Here is a 13,624-nt window from a genome sequence, read left to right as displayed (position 1 = left end):
ACAGGACAGGCGGGGCCGGGGTGGCCACGGGGACATTTGGGGACATTTGGGGACAGCGGGAGGGGCAGCAGAGCCGCCCCCAGCTGGCGGGGGGGTCCCGGCGCTGATGGAGCGAGCGGGGACAGGGTGGGACAGATGGAGCGACATTAATTGGTAATTAAACCCTCCCTGGCGGGGAGAGCGAGCGGCAGCCGGGCCGGGGGAGGGGACACGGCCGGGGACGGGGGACAAGGGGACACTGCCGGCGCCCCCATCCCCGCCGGGGACCCTCCGCGGCTCCGCGACAGGCGGCAGGTAATTAATGAGGCCGTTAATCACCGGGAGCGCGGTAATGAGGGGCTCCCGGAGCCCGGCTGTCACCGAGCGGGGACGGGTTTGGGGACAGGGACAGGAGAGTGGGGAGCGAGAGCTGGAGCCGGGCTGGGACCCCACAGCCCCAAATCCGCTCCCACGGCACCGGGACCCCCAAATCCCCGAGCGGACGGGGCTCTGTGTGCCCCACACGGTCCCCCCGGGGGGGACAGACCCCCAGGGCCGCACCCCCTGTCCCCGTCCCTGCCCTCCCTGTCCCCATCCCTCTCAGTGACACACACACTCGATGTGACACAAATTCGGGTTTATTCACCGACACCCCCAAACCCCGCAGCACCCCTGGGTGGGCAGAGGGGCTGGGAGGGACGGGACCCCCTGGGGACCCCCCGTGTCCCTTAGGGGTCACAGACTGCTCAGGGGTCACACACTGATGTCCCTTAGGGGGTCACAGGCTGGTCAGGGGTCACACACTGATGTCCCTTAGGGGTCACAAGCTGGTGTCCCTTGGGGGTCTCAGACTGACGTCCCTCTGGGGTCAGGGGTTGATGTCCCTCAGGTGTCACAGCCAGGTGTCCCTCAGGTGTCAGTTCGGTGTCTCTCAGGTGTCTCAGTTGGATGTCCCTCTGGGGTCAGGGGTTGATGTCCCTCAGGTGTCACAGCCAGGTGTCCCTCATCTGTCACAGGTTGACGCCCATCAGGTTCACCGGGCGCCCCCCGTAGCGTTTGGAGATGTCGGCCTCGATCTGCAACGGCACCGGGGGGAGGTTCGGGGTCACCGGGGGCTCCCGGGGCTCAGGGGGGTTCCCAGGGTGTCCCCCCGTCCCTCACCAGGCTCTGCAGCTCCCTGGCTCTCTCCTGCAGCTGCTGCAGCCGCGGCTCCAGCGCTCCCTGCTCGGCCTGGGCCTGGCGGCGCCGCTGCCCCAGCGCCTCCCTCTTGGCCAGCAGCAGCTCGGCCTGCAGGGCCTGCTGCCGCAGCAGGGCCGTGACACGCTCCACGTACCTGGGGACATGGGGACAGGGGGACATTGTCTGGGGACAGGGGGACAGAGGGGTTATGGGGACAGGGACAGGGACAGCGGGGTCATGGGGACAGCGGAGCCAGCAGCAGCTCAGCCTGCAGGGATTGCTGCCGCAGCAGGGCCGTGACACGCTCCACGTACCTGGGGACATGGGGACAGAGGGGTTATGGGGACAGGGACAGGGACAGCGGGGCCATGGGGATAGCAGGGACACACTGCAGGACAGGGACAGCTCGGCCTGCAGGGCCTGCTGCCGCAGCAGGGCCGTGACACACTCCACGTACCTGGGACACAATGGGGACATGGGGACAGGGACAGCGGGGTCACACTGCATGGTCTGGGGACAGTGGTAACACACTGCAGAGCCCCCCTGGTTAAGGGCTGTTTTAGGGCTATTTTAGGGCTTATTTTAAGGGCAAATTTAGGGCTATTTTAGAGGCTGATTGGGGGCTGGTTCAGGGCTATTTTAGGAGCTGTTTTGGGGCTATTTTAGCACTGTTTGGGGGGCTTCTTTACAGCTATTCTAGGGATTATTTTACAGGCTGGTTTAGGGCTATTTTAGGGGTATATTAGGGTCTGGTTTGGGGCAGTTTGGGGCCTGTTTTGGGGGTATTTAGGGCCTGTTTTGGGGCAGGGCAGGCACCTGGGCGAGGATCATTTAGGGTCTGTTTTGGGGCCCTTTTTGGGGGTATTTAGGGCCTGCTTTTGGGGCAGTTTGGGGCCTGTTTTGGAGCAGTTTGGTGCCTGTTTTGGGGCAGTTTGGGGCCTGTTTTGGAGCAGTTTGGGACCTGGTTTGAGGCTATTTTAGGGCCTGTTTTGGGGCAGTTTGGGGCCTGTTTTGAGGCTATTTTAGGGCCTGTTTTGGGGCAGTTTGGGGCCTGTTTTGAGGCTATTTTAGGGCCTGTTTTGGGGCTATTTTAGGGTCTGTTTTGGGGCAGTTTGGGGCCTGGTTTGAGGCTATTTTAGGGCCTGTTTTGGGGCAGTTTGGTGCCTGTTTTGGGGCAGTTTGGGGCCTGGTTTGAGGCTATTTTAGGGCCTGTTTTGGGGCAGTTTGGGGTCTGTTTTGGGGCTATTCGGGGCCGGTTTCGGGTCGGGGCAGCACCTGGGCGAGGCGAGGATCATGCAGAGGTGCTGCACGCTGCGCGAGCACAGCTGCCCCAGCAGCTCCCGCGCCGTGGCCAGCTGGGCCCGCAGGCGCTCGGGGCTCTGGCCCTGCAGCGCGGCCGGCGCCGCCTGGAACTGGCTCAGGGCCACCACGTCCAGCGCCGCGTCCTCGAGCTCCAGCAGCCGCTGCGCCAGGAACAGCTCCAGCTGCGGGACAGCGCCGGGGACAGCACCGGGGACAGCAATGGGGACACAACAGGGACAGCGTCAGGGACAGCAATGGGGACACAACAGGGACAGCGTCAGGGACACTGCCAGGGTCACCCCCAGGGTCACTCGTGTCCCCCGTGCCCACCTCCATGAGCTCGTCGATGAACTGGTTCCGAGTCTCGGGGTTCTCCAGCAGGGTCAGAGCGTCCGAGCCACGGGCAACGCCCTCGGGGGCTGCGGCGGGGTGGGACCCCAAAGGCTGCTCAGCTTCACCCCAAAAACACTGCCCAGAACCCAGAAACACTGCCCAGAACCCAAAAACACTGCCCAGAACCCGAATACACTGCCCAGAACCCAAACACACTGCCCAGAACCCAAACACACTGCCCAGAACCCAAACACACTGCCCAGAACCCGAAATCCCTGCCCAGAACCCAAATACAGTGCCCAGCATGCAAAATCCCTGCCCAGAACCCAAAATTCCTGCCCAGCATCCAAAAACCCCAACCAGCACCCAAAAACCCTGACCAGAACCCAAAAATCCTGACCAGAACCCAAAACCCCTGCAGAGCACCCAAAACTCCTGCAGAGCACCCAAAATCCCTGCCCAGCACCCAAAACCCCTACAGAGCACCCAAAAATCCTGCCCAGAACCCAAAAATTCTGCCCAGCACCCAAACCCCACTCCCTGCCCCATCCCAAACCCCTCTGGGGGTCCCAGGGGCACTGGGAATGGGGAATTTGGGGGGATTTGGGGGAATCTGGGGGATTTGGGAGCTGCCTGTGCCCCCCAGGACCCCCCAGCCCTGCTCACCCTCAGTTCCAGCCTCCACCACCGTGATCGTCCCCTCCTGTCCCTTCTCTCCATCACCCCAATCGATGCCATCGTCCCCCTGGGGAGCAAAGGGTGACAAAGGGTGACAAAAGGGACATCAGGGGGATGTGGGGACACAGGGACACTCCCCTGGCCATGGGGGTGTCACAAACCTGGGGCTCTGCTGGGATTGTCCCCTTCTCTCCGTCACCCCAATCGATGCCATCCTCCCCCTGGGGAACAAAGGGTGACAAAAGGGGACATCAGGGGGATGTGGGGACACAGGGACATCACCCCAACCAATGCCATCGTCCCCCTGGGGAACAAAGGATGACATCAGGGGGATGTGGGGACACAGGGACATCACCCCAACCAATGCCACCATCGCCCTGAGGGAGGAAAGGTGACACAGGGGAGGTTTGGGGACACAGGGATGTCACCCACCTGGGCACTGAGCTCTACTGTGATCGTCCCCTCCTGTCCCTTCTGTCCATCACCCCAGTCGATGCCATCGTCCCCCTGGGGAGCAAAGGGTGACATTAGGTGGGTTTGGGGACACAGGGACATCGCCCCAACCAATGTCACCATTCCCCTGAGGAACAAAAGGTGACAAAGGGTGGCACAGGGGGACACAGGAACGTCACCCACCTGCGGGCTGGGCTCCACCGTGATGCCCCAGTCGATGTCCCCGCCCTGGGGTGGCTCCGTGGGGAAATCTCCCCAGTCAATCTGTGGGAAAGACCCCGAACCCCCCATGAGACACGGCCCCAAACCCAAACCCCAAACCCAAACCCAAACCCCAAACCCCCCATGAGACACGGCCCCAAACCCCAAACCCCCAAACCCCAAACCCCAAACCCCAAACTCATGAGCCACAGCCCAACCCCAAACCCCAAAACCCCAAACCCCCCATGAGACACGGCCCCAAACCCAAACCCCAAACCCAAACCCCAAACCCCTGAGCCACAGCCCAACCCCAAACCCCAAACCCCCCATGAGACATGGCCCCAAACCCCAAACCCCCAAACCCCAAACTCATGAGCCACAGCCCAACCCCAAACCCCAAACCTCAAACCCCCCATGAGACACGGCCCCAAACCCCAAACCCCAAACCTCCCCTGAGACACGGCCCGACCCCAGCGCCAGCCAGGGGGATCCCCCGTATCTCTGTGCCCCCCCGTGTCCCTATGTCCCCCATATCCCCGTGTCCCCCTGTGTCCCCCCATATCCCTGTGTCCCCTGTATTCCCCCGTGTCCCCCGTGTCCCTATGTTCCCCATATCCCCGTGTCCCCCGTGTCCCGGTGCCCCCGCCAGCACGCACCGTGTCCTGCGGGGGCGGCTCCGGTGCCTGCGGGGCCGCCTCGGGCCGCTCCAGCCGCAGCGGCTCCTGCCCCGTGCGCCAGCGGAACACGGACGAGTTCCCGTGGGCCACCACGTGCCGGAGCAGCGGCAGCGCCTCCGCACCGGGGCTGGGACACCAGAGAGGGACATGGGGACATGGGGATGGCACAGGGACATGGGGACACAGGACAGAAGCAGGGACATGGGGATGGCACGGGGACATGGGGACATGGGGATGGCACGGGGACATGGGGACACAGGACAGAACCAGGGACATGGGGACGGCACAGGGACATGGGGACACCACATGCCGGAGCAGCGGCAGCACCTCTGCACCGGGGCTGGGACACCAGATAGGGACATGGGGATGGCACAGGGACATGGGGACATGGAGATGGCACGGGGACATGGGGACACAGGGCAGCAAGGGGACATGGGGATGGCACACGGACATGGGGACATGGGGATGGCACAGGGACATGGGGACACCACATGCCGGAGCAGCGGCAGCGCCTCCACACCGGGGCTGGGACACCAGATAGGGACATGGGGACATGTGGGTGGCAGAAGGACATGGGGACACAGGACAGAACCAGGGACATGGGGACGGCACAGGGACATGGGGACACCGCGTGCTGGAGCAGCGGCAGCACCTCTGCACCGGGGCTGGGACACAGACGGGGACATGGGGATGGCACGGGGACAGGAGCACACAGGGCAGCAAGGGGACATGGGGACAGCACTGGGGACATGGGGACAGGGAGCATGGGGACAGCACTGGATGGGATTGATCACAGGGACATCAGGGATGGGGACACCTCAGCATCCGCAGTGCCAGGGTTTGGAGGGGCCAGGAGCTTTTGTGGGGCAGTTTGGGGAGCCAGGGCTGCTTTAGGGTAGCAGAGGGATGGTTTGGGGCTGGTTTGGGGATGATTTTGGGGTGTCAGGGCTGGTTTTGGGGTGCCAGGGCTGTCCCCACCTGTCGCACACGAAGCCCACGCAGGCCTGGTACAGCTCGATGGCGTCCCCGAGGGCGCTGGCGCCGTCCCCAACGCGGGACAGCAGCGACGGCAGCGCCTGCACCTGGGCCAGCAGCTCCCGGCGCACGTCCTCGCCCTGGGGACACCGAGGGGACACTGAGGGGACACTGAGGGACATCCTGGGGACACTGAGGGGACACTTGGGGACATGCTGGAACACTTAGGGACACCCTATGGACACTGAGGGACATCCTGGGGACACTGAGGGGACACCCCAGGGACACTGAGGGGACACCCCAGGGACACTGAGGGGACACTTGGGGACACTTTCTTTAGGGTCTGTTTGGGGCTATTCAGGGCCCCATTTGAGGCTATTTCAGACCTGATTTAGGGCTTGTTTGGGGTTATTCTGGGGCCCAATTTGGGGTTATTTCAGCCCTGTTTGGGGCTATTCCAGCCCCATTTGGGGTTGTTCCCGGCCTGTTTCAGGCTGTGTTTGGGGCTATTTCAGGCCTGGTTTTGACACTGTTTGGGGTTATTTCAGGGTTCATTTGGGGCCATTCCCAGCCCATTTCAGGCACTGTTCAGGACCATCCCCACCCCTTTCAGGCTCCCCCATTCCCCTGGCACTCACAGCTATGCCCGTACTGTCCAAGCCTGTTTCAGGCTCTCTCTGGGGCCATTCCCACCACATTTCAGGCTCTATCTGTGGCCATTCCCATCCCATGCCAGGCTCTCTCTGTGCCCATTCCCATCCCGTTCCAGGCTCCCCCCAGGGTTATTTTGGGGCTCATTTGGGGCCATTCCCATCCCATGTCAGGCTCTATCTGTGGCCATTCCCAGCCCATTTCAGGCTCTCTCTGTGCCCATTCCCATCCCCTTCCAGCCTCCCCCCAGGGTTATTTTGGGGCTCATTTGGGCCATTCCCATCCCATTCCAGGCTCTCTCTGGGCCCATCCCCACCCCATCCCAGCCTCCCCCGTTGCTCCCCGGCACTCACAGCGATGCCGTACTGTCCAGCCCCATTTCAGGCTCTCTCTGTGCCCATTCCCATCCCGTTCCAGCCTCTCCCCGGGGTTATTTTGGGGCTCATTTGGGCCATTCCCATCCCAGGTCAGGCTCTCTCTGTGCCCATTCCCAGCCCATGCCAGGCTCTCTCTGGGCCCATCCCCACCCCATCTCAGCCTCCCCCGTTCCCCGGCACTCACAGCTATGCCCGTACTGTCCAAGCCTGTTTCAGGCTCTCTCTGTGCCCATTCCCAGCCCATGCCAGGCTCTCTCTGGGCCCATCCCCACCCCGTCTCAGCCTGCCCCGTTGCTCCCCGGCACTCACGGCGATGCCGTACTGGCGGCAGGAGCCCAGGAAGCGCTCGCGGAGCTCCGCTGCCCGTGCCTGGCACTCGTCCTCGCGCCGCGCCAGCTCCTGCTGCGCCTGCAGCCACCGGGCCCGCTGCCGCCGCAGCGCCGGCAGCTCGTAGCTGATGCTGCGCCCCAGCAGGCTGGAGAGCTCGGCTGGGGCACAGGGGGGCACAGGGGGTCACCCCGGGGCTGGGGGGGCGCCCGGCACCATCCCGGGGCTCCTCCCGCTGGGAACGGGTACCCCCATGGAGCCCGGGCTTTGGATTCTGGCCCGCGCTGGTCTGGGCTGAATTCACCTTTAAATCCTGTCCTGGGTTTGGGGCTGAATTCAGCTTTAAATCCCATCCCGTTCTGGTTTGGGGCTGAATTCAGCTTTAAATCCTGTCCTGGTCTGGGGCTGAATTCAGCTTTAAATCCTGTGCTGGGTTTGGGGCTGAATTCAGCTTTAAATCCCGTCCTGTGCTGGTTTGGGGCTGAATTCAGCTTTAAATCCTGTGCTGGTTTGGGGCTGAATTCAGCCTTAAATCCTGTCCTGTGCTGGTTTGGGGCTGAATTCACCTCTAAATCCTGTTCTGGCTTGGGGCTGAATTCACCTTTAAATCCTGTGCTGGGTTTGGGGTTGAATTCAGCTTTAAATCCCATCCTGGTCTGGGGCTGAATTCAGCTTCAAATCCTGTCCTGGTTTGGGGCTGAATTCACCTCTAAATCTTGTCCTGGTCTGGGGCTGAATTCACCTTTAAATCCCATCCTGGTTTGGGGCTGAATTCAGCTTTAAATCCCATCCTGTTCTGGTTTGAGGCTGAATTCAGCTTTAAATCCCATCCTTGTTTGGAGCTGAATTCACCTTTAAATCCCATCCTGGTTTGGGGCTAAATTCACCTTTAAATCCCATTCTGGTCTGGGGGCTGAATTCAGCTTTAAATCCTGTCCTGGTTTGGGGCTGAATTCAGCTTTAAATCCCATCCCAGTTTGGGGACTGAATTCACCTTAAAATCCCATCCCACCCCGGTTTGGGGGCTCAATTCACTTTTAAATCCCATCCCATCCCATCCCAGTTTGGGGACCAAATTCCCCTTTAAATCCCACTGGGATTTGGCTTTCCCACAGATCCCATCCTTTCCCATCCCAGCCCATCCCAGTTAGGGGACTGAATTCCACCCACCCAGGGGGTTCTTTGGGACACCTTGGGGAATTCCCACGATTGCCATTCCCATTCCCATCATTCCCATTATTCCCGTTATTCCCGTTATTCCCATCCCCTCTCACCCAGGTAGGCGTTGTCCTTCTCATAGAGGGACACGATCTCCTGCCAGTCCTGGGGACAGACACAAGGGTGAGGAGGAAGAGGAAGAGGAGGAGGAGGAGAATGAGGAGGAAGAGGAGGAAGAGGAGGAAGAGGAGGAAGAAGAGAATGAGGAGGAAGAGGAGGAAGAGGAGAATGAGGAGGAAGAGGAGGAAGAGGAGGAAGAGGAGGAAGAGGAGGAAGAGGAGAATGAGGAGGAAGAGGAGGAAGAGGAGGAAGAGGAGGGCGCTCCCACCTTCATCCTCTGGGACGAGTAGCGCCCAAAGAGGTTCTTGGTGGAGGCCTCGGTGCCCTTGAGGATCTCCACGATGCGCAGGCAGTGGAAATAGTGCAGGTCTGGGGGGAACAGTGGGGTCAGGGGATCCCTGGGGGGCTTTGGGGGATCCCTGGGGGGCTTTGGGGGATCCCTGGGGGGCTTTGGGGGATCCCAGGAGGTTTTGGGGGATCCCTGGGGGGCTTTGGGGGGTTCCTCAGCTGCCACCACCACCCCTTTGTGAACAACGCTCCCACGCCAAATCCTGGCTCTGCAGGGGGAAGGATCCAAACCCCAAATCCAAAATCCCCAAATGCCAAACCCCCAATCCCAGACCCCAAATCCCCGAACCCCCAAACCCCAAAACCCCAAATCCAATTCCCAAACCCCCAAACCCTCAATTCCTAATTCCCAATTCCCAAACCCCCAAATCCCAAGCCTGAATTCCCCAGACCCCAATTCCCAAACCCCAAACCCCCAAGTGCCGGTCCCGGAGCACTGACAGGAGCCCTGGAGCAGCTCTCGGATCTCGGGGTGCTCGGGCATGTCCTGCAGCGCCGCCCGGATCCGCTCCCGCACCGCCGCCACCTGCGCGGGCCAGCGCCGCCCGCAGTGCCGCCGGTCCAGCAGCCAGTCTGGAACAGGGGACAGTGCCATCACCGGGGGGACACCGGGACAGCGGGGACACTGCAGGGACACCGGGACATGGGGACACCACGGGGACACCGGCACAGCGGGGACACCGCGGGGACACCGAGACAGCGGGGACAGTGCCATCACCGGGGGGACACCGGGACATGGGGACAGTGCAGGGACACCGGGACAGGGCCAGTCTGGGGACACAGGGACAGTGCCATCACCGGGGGGACACCGGGACAGCGGGGACAGTGCAGGGACACGGGGACATGGGGACACCGCAGGGACACCGGGACAGCGGGGACACCGCGGGGACACCGGGACAGGGCCAGTCTGGGGACACAGGGACAGTGCCATCACCGGGGGGACACCGGGACATGGGGACACTGCAGGGACAGCGGGGACACCGCGGGGACACAGACCGTGCCGCCCGCAGTGCCGCCGGTCCAGCAGCCAGTCTGGGGACAGGGGACAGTGCCATCACCGGGGTGACACCGGGACATGGGGACACCGCGGGGACACCGGGACAGTGCCATCACCGGGGGGACACCGGGACAGCGGGGACACCGCGGGGACACCGGGACAGGGCCAGTCTGGGGACACAGGGACACGGGGACGTGGGGACAGTGCAGGGACACCGGGACAGCGGGGACACCGCGGGGACACAAACCGTGCCGCCCGCAGTGCCGCCGGTCCAGCAGCCAGTCTGGGGACACGGGGACGTGGGGACAGTGCCATCACCGCATGGGGACACAGGGACAGGGGGACATGGAGACGGGGCGGTCACAGTGGGGACATCCCCGGGCTCCGGGGACACGGGGGACAAACAGCGGGAGGAATTCCCGAGCCTCTTCCCAAAGCCTGGGACGGATCCCCAGCTGGAGGGAAAAGCGAGAACAGGGCTGGGATAACCGGGACAAATTCCCGGTCCCTGCCCGGAGCCGGGGTTCGTTCCCGTACCCAGGAGCTTGCTGGTCTGGATGTCGATGGGCACATTCCGGTAGTCCTGGGGAGCCTGCGGAGAGAACAGGGCAGGGGCGGGGCTGCGGCAACCGGAACGGGCACCGGCACCGGGAGCGGCACCGGGAGCCTCCGCTCCAGCGCCAGGCCCGGGCTGTCCCCGCTGCCCCGCGCCTGGACCCGATCCCGGACCCTTGCCCGCTCCCGGTCCCTTCCCCGGTGCCAGTCCCGTTTCCGATCCCACTCCCGATCCCCATCCCGCTCCCGATGCCCATCCCGGTCCCAGCCCCTTCCCCTGTCCCGGTCCCTGTCCCCGTTCCGGACCCTTCTCCGATCCCGATCCCGTTCCCGATCCCTTTTCCGATCCCGCTCCCGCTCCCGGTCCGCACCTGCATCTTTCCCGGACCCGCCTCTCCACTTCCGCCCTCCCCGTCCCAACCAATCGCCTCCCTCAGCGCCCGCGTCTCGGCCAATCAAAATGCGCTCCGCCCGAAGGTCGAACTCCCGCCAATCAGAAAGCGGCATCTCGGAGGCAGCGCCACGTCCCTGTGCTGCCATTGGCTGGAGGGGAAAGGGGCGGGGTCAGACCGGACCAATCGGAGCGTGCGGTGGAAGTTTGGGGGTCCCGATCCCGATCCCGGTCCTGGTTCCAAACCTGGCGCCAAATCCCGGTCCCGGTCACAGTCCCGGTCCCGGTCCCGGTCCCGGCCATAATCCCAGTCCCATTTCCAAGCCTGGTCCCAGTCCCGATGCCGATTCTGGCCTTAATCCCGGTCCCGGTCCCAAACCTGGCACCAGTCCCGGTCCCAAGGTCCCCCCCAACCGTCCCGCAGGGATCCCCCGGAGGCTCCCGAGGGGATCCCAAACCCTGCGGGATCCCCATTTGTCCTGGAGGGGAACCCAGATCCCCCCAGGTCCCTCAGGGATCCCGAGGTACTCCCGGAACAGGTCCCGGATCCCTTGGGATGCACCGGGAGCCCCAGCACAGAGCCAGGACCCCACTGGGACCCCCAGGACACATCCCGGCCACCCGGGGCCATCCAGAGCCATCCGGAGCCACCCAGAGGCGCCCAGAGCCATCCGGAGCCACCCGGAGCCACCCAGGGCCACCTGAGGCCACTCCGGGCCACCCTCCCGGGGCTGGCACCGCTCCCCGTCATGAATATTCAGCCGTGCCTGGCCCGGCCCCGCTGTTTGCTCCGGCAGGAGGGGTTTGGGAGCGGGTTCACCTTGACGGGAACACCGGGACAGCCGCAGGTGAGCGGCACCTGCCCGTGCTGCCCCCCGGGACACACCCGGGATACCCCGGGACATCCCGGGACACCCCGGGACACACCGGGACACACCGGGACAACCCCGGGACAACCCAGGGACAACCCCGGGACACACCCGGGACACACCGGGACACATCGGGACAACCCCGGGACAACCCCGGGACAACCCAGGGACACACCGGGACACACCGGGACACACCGGGACAACCCCGGGACAACCCCGGGACACCCCGGGACACACCGGGACAACCCAGGGACATCCCCGGGACCCCCGGAGGCGGCAGGGGCAGGTACCGGGGTGCGGTGTCCGGGCTGGGATGGGCTGTGGGAGCCCCGGGGACACCCTGGGGACACGGCCGGGGACGGTCCCACCTGGCTCTGGGGACACAGGTGCCACCAGCGGGCCCCTGTCCCCGTGTCGCTGAGGGAAAAGGGGTTTTTATCCCCAAAGCGACATCGGGGAGGGCTCGCTGGTGCCTGAGCGCCACTGGGACGGGGACAGGGGTGGGGACGGGGACGGGGACACGGGGCAGGGCTGGCCCCGGGCCTGGGAATCCCGTCCGTGCCCGGGGGGGATGCGGAGCCGCCTTGCCCCGGGGCCACGCTGGGCTCCGGCCCCTTCCCGGCCCCTTCCCGGCACCTGCCCCGGTCCCGGCGGGCACCGGCGAGCCCCGAGGCCGGGCTGGGGCGGGGGGACCCCGGCAGCGCCCCCGGCACTCCCCGGTGCCGCCACCTGCGCCCCAGTTCCTGTTCCTGTTTGCTCTCCCACACGTGGCTGATAAGGGCAGCTCCCGGCGCTGCCCGCGGCCCTTCCCCGGCTTTTCCCGGAATTCCCGGGATTCCCGCGGCGCCCGCCCCGCCCCGGTGCCCCGGGGGATCCGCCCCGAGCATCCGCGGGAGGGCAGCGCCGCGCCCCCGATGCGGCCCCGGGAGCCGCGGACGGAGCCGAGCCCCGGTGCCGCTCCCGTGCAGGATGGCCGACGGGCACGGCTGGTGGAAGCTGACGTTCCTGCGGAAGCGCCAGGCGGCGGCCCCGGTGCTGTATGAGAGCCCCGAGGGCCCCGCGGCGCCCGGCGGGGACGGCGCGGACGGGAACGGCCCCGAGGGCGGCCCCGGCTTCGCCGCCCGCCTCGAGAAGATCGTGGACAAGAGCACCAAGGGCAAGCACGTCAAGGTCTCGCACTCCGGGCGCTTCAAGGAGAAGAAGAAAGTGCGGGCGACGCTGGCCGAGCATCCCAACCTGTGCGGGGCCGGCGAGCGCCAGGAGCAGTGACCCGGCCGGGCTGCGGGCCCGGGCAGGACTCAGGATGGGATTTGTGGAATTGTCCGCGGGATGGTCCCGGAGCTGCGGGACTGACCCCGGGGCACGGCGGGGCCCGCGCTCCCCGGCCCTGCCTGCCCAGCGCGGACTGGTCCGTACTGGGATGAATGAGGACACTCCCCCCGATCCCGATCCCTATCCCGATCCCAATCCAAATCCCCTCCTCCCGTCACTTTTTGGGGCCGAGCCCCTCTCGTGTCCCGATCCCGAGGGGCTGCGGAGCCGCCGATGGCCGAGTCCTGCCCGAGAGGGGATGCGACACTTCCCTGTCCCCAGAGAACGAGCGGCGGGACCGATCCCCGAGGATCGCTGCCCGGAGGAGCCGCGCTCCATTCCCCGGGAATCCCTCCCCGGAGGAGCCGCCTTTCCCTCGGGAATCCCTCCCCGGAGGAGCCGCCTTTCCCTCGGGAATCCCTCCCCGGAGGAGCCGCCTTTCCCGAGGATCGCACCCGGAGGAGCCGCGTTTCCCGAGGATCGCACCCGGAGCAGCCGCGTTCCATTCCCCGAGGATCGCTCCCCGCTGCTGGAAGCGGGGGTCCCACCCCGCTCGCGCCTGCTGCTAATTAACTGTGGTTAATAAAGCGAGCCTGGGAGCGGAGGCGGCTCCGGGAGAGCTCCGCGGATCCCGGGATCCAGCCCGGAACGGGGGGAACGGCTCCGGATCCGGCGGGACGCGGAGGGAGCGGGGCCGTGCCGGGGAGCCCCGGACCCGGGCAGGGAGGAGGGAGCGGAGGCGG

The 13,624-nt window shown here is 64.8% G+C and overlaps 2 protein-coding genes across 6 annotated transcripts; one reads left to right on the top strand and one right to left on the bottom strand.

The window, feature by feature from the left end:
• Positions 1–596: 596 nt before the first annotated feature.
• CDK5RAP3 (CDK5 regulatory subunit associated protein 3) lies at positions 597–10,818 on the bottom strand. Of its 4 annotated transcripts, XM_074557642.1 has the most exons (16): positions 10,682–10,816; positions 10,293–10,347; positions 9,200–9,331; positions 8,679–8,779; positions 8,407–8,455; positions 7,115–7,293; positions 5,781–5,917; positions 4,782–4,929; positions 4,108–4,188; positions 3,904–3,978; positions 3,633–3,692; positions 3,460–3,538; positions 2,791–2,879; positions 2,434–2,642; positions 1,141–1,312; positions 597–1,055 (listed from the first exon to the last, which is right to left on the bottom strand). In XM_074557642.1, exons 1-16 carry the CDS (start codon positions 10,685–10,687, stop codon positions 990–992), a joined length of 1,638 nt encoding a protein of 545 aa, XP_074413743.1. In that variant the 5' UTR covers positions 10,688–10,816; the 3' UTR covers positions 597–989. The 4 variants fall into 4 exon arrangements, with proteins under 4 accessions (XP_074413743.1, XP_074413744.1, XP_074413745.1 ...); XM_074557643.1 differs by lacking the exon at positions 3,633–3,692 and having other exon boundaries at positions 10,682–10,818; XM_074557645.1 differs by lacking the exons at positions 597–1,055; positions 1,141–1,312 and adding an exon at positions 1,379–1,472 and having other exon boundaries at positions 10,682–10,817.
• A 482-nt stretch (positions 10,819–11,300) lies between these two features.
• On the top strand, positions 11,301–13,346 carry PRR15L (proline rich 15 like). 2 transcript variants are annotated; one of them, XM_074557657.1, is made up of 2 exons: positions 11,301–11,549; positions 12,539–13,346. In XM_074557657.1, exon 2 carries the CDS (start codon positions 12,540–12,542, stop codon positions 12,837–12,839), a length of 300 nt encoding a protein of 99 aa, XP_074413758.1. In that variant the 5' UTR covers positions 11,301–11,549; position 12,539; the 3' UTR covers positions 12,840–13,346. The 2 variants fall into 2 exon arrangements, with proteins under 2 accessions (XP_074413758.1, XP_074413757.1); XM_074557656.1 differs by lacking the exon at positions 11,301–11,549 and adding an exon at positions 11,720–11,856.
• Positions 13,347–13,624: the final 278 nt, after the last annotated feature.

Source organism: Zonotrichia albicollis, chromosome 23 (assembly GCF_047830755.1).
Source record: "Zonotrichia albicollis isolate bZonAlb1 chromosome 23, bZonAlb1.hap1, whole genome shotgun sequence".
NCBI classification, from domain to species: Eukaryota; Metazoa; Chordata; class Aves; order Passeriformes; family Passerellidae; genus Zonotrichia; species Zonotrichia albicollis.
Note: the sequence above shows the minus strand (reverse complement) of the source record. Positions and strands in the feature narration are given on the sequence as shown.

Bases quoted from the DNA above. Each gene is read 5' to 3' on its own strand.
- CDK5RAP3 (XM_074557642.1), bottom strand. The intron at 8,456-8,678 runs GTGGGAGCGCCC...GTCTGTCCCCAG, and splicing joins ACTCGTCCCAGAGGATGAAG to GACTGGCAGGAGATCGTGTC. The intron at 7,294-8,406 runs GTGAGAGGGGAT...CCTGTGCCCCAG, and splicing joins GAAGGACAACGCCTACCTGG to CCGAGCTCTCCAGCCTGCTG.
- PRR15L (XM_074557657.1), top strand. From the start codon at position 12,540: ATGGCCGACGGGCACGGCTGGTGGAAGCTGACGTTCCTGCGGAAGCGC.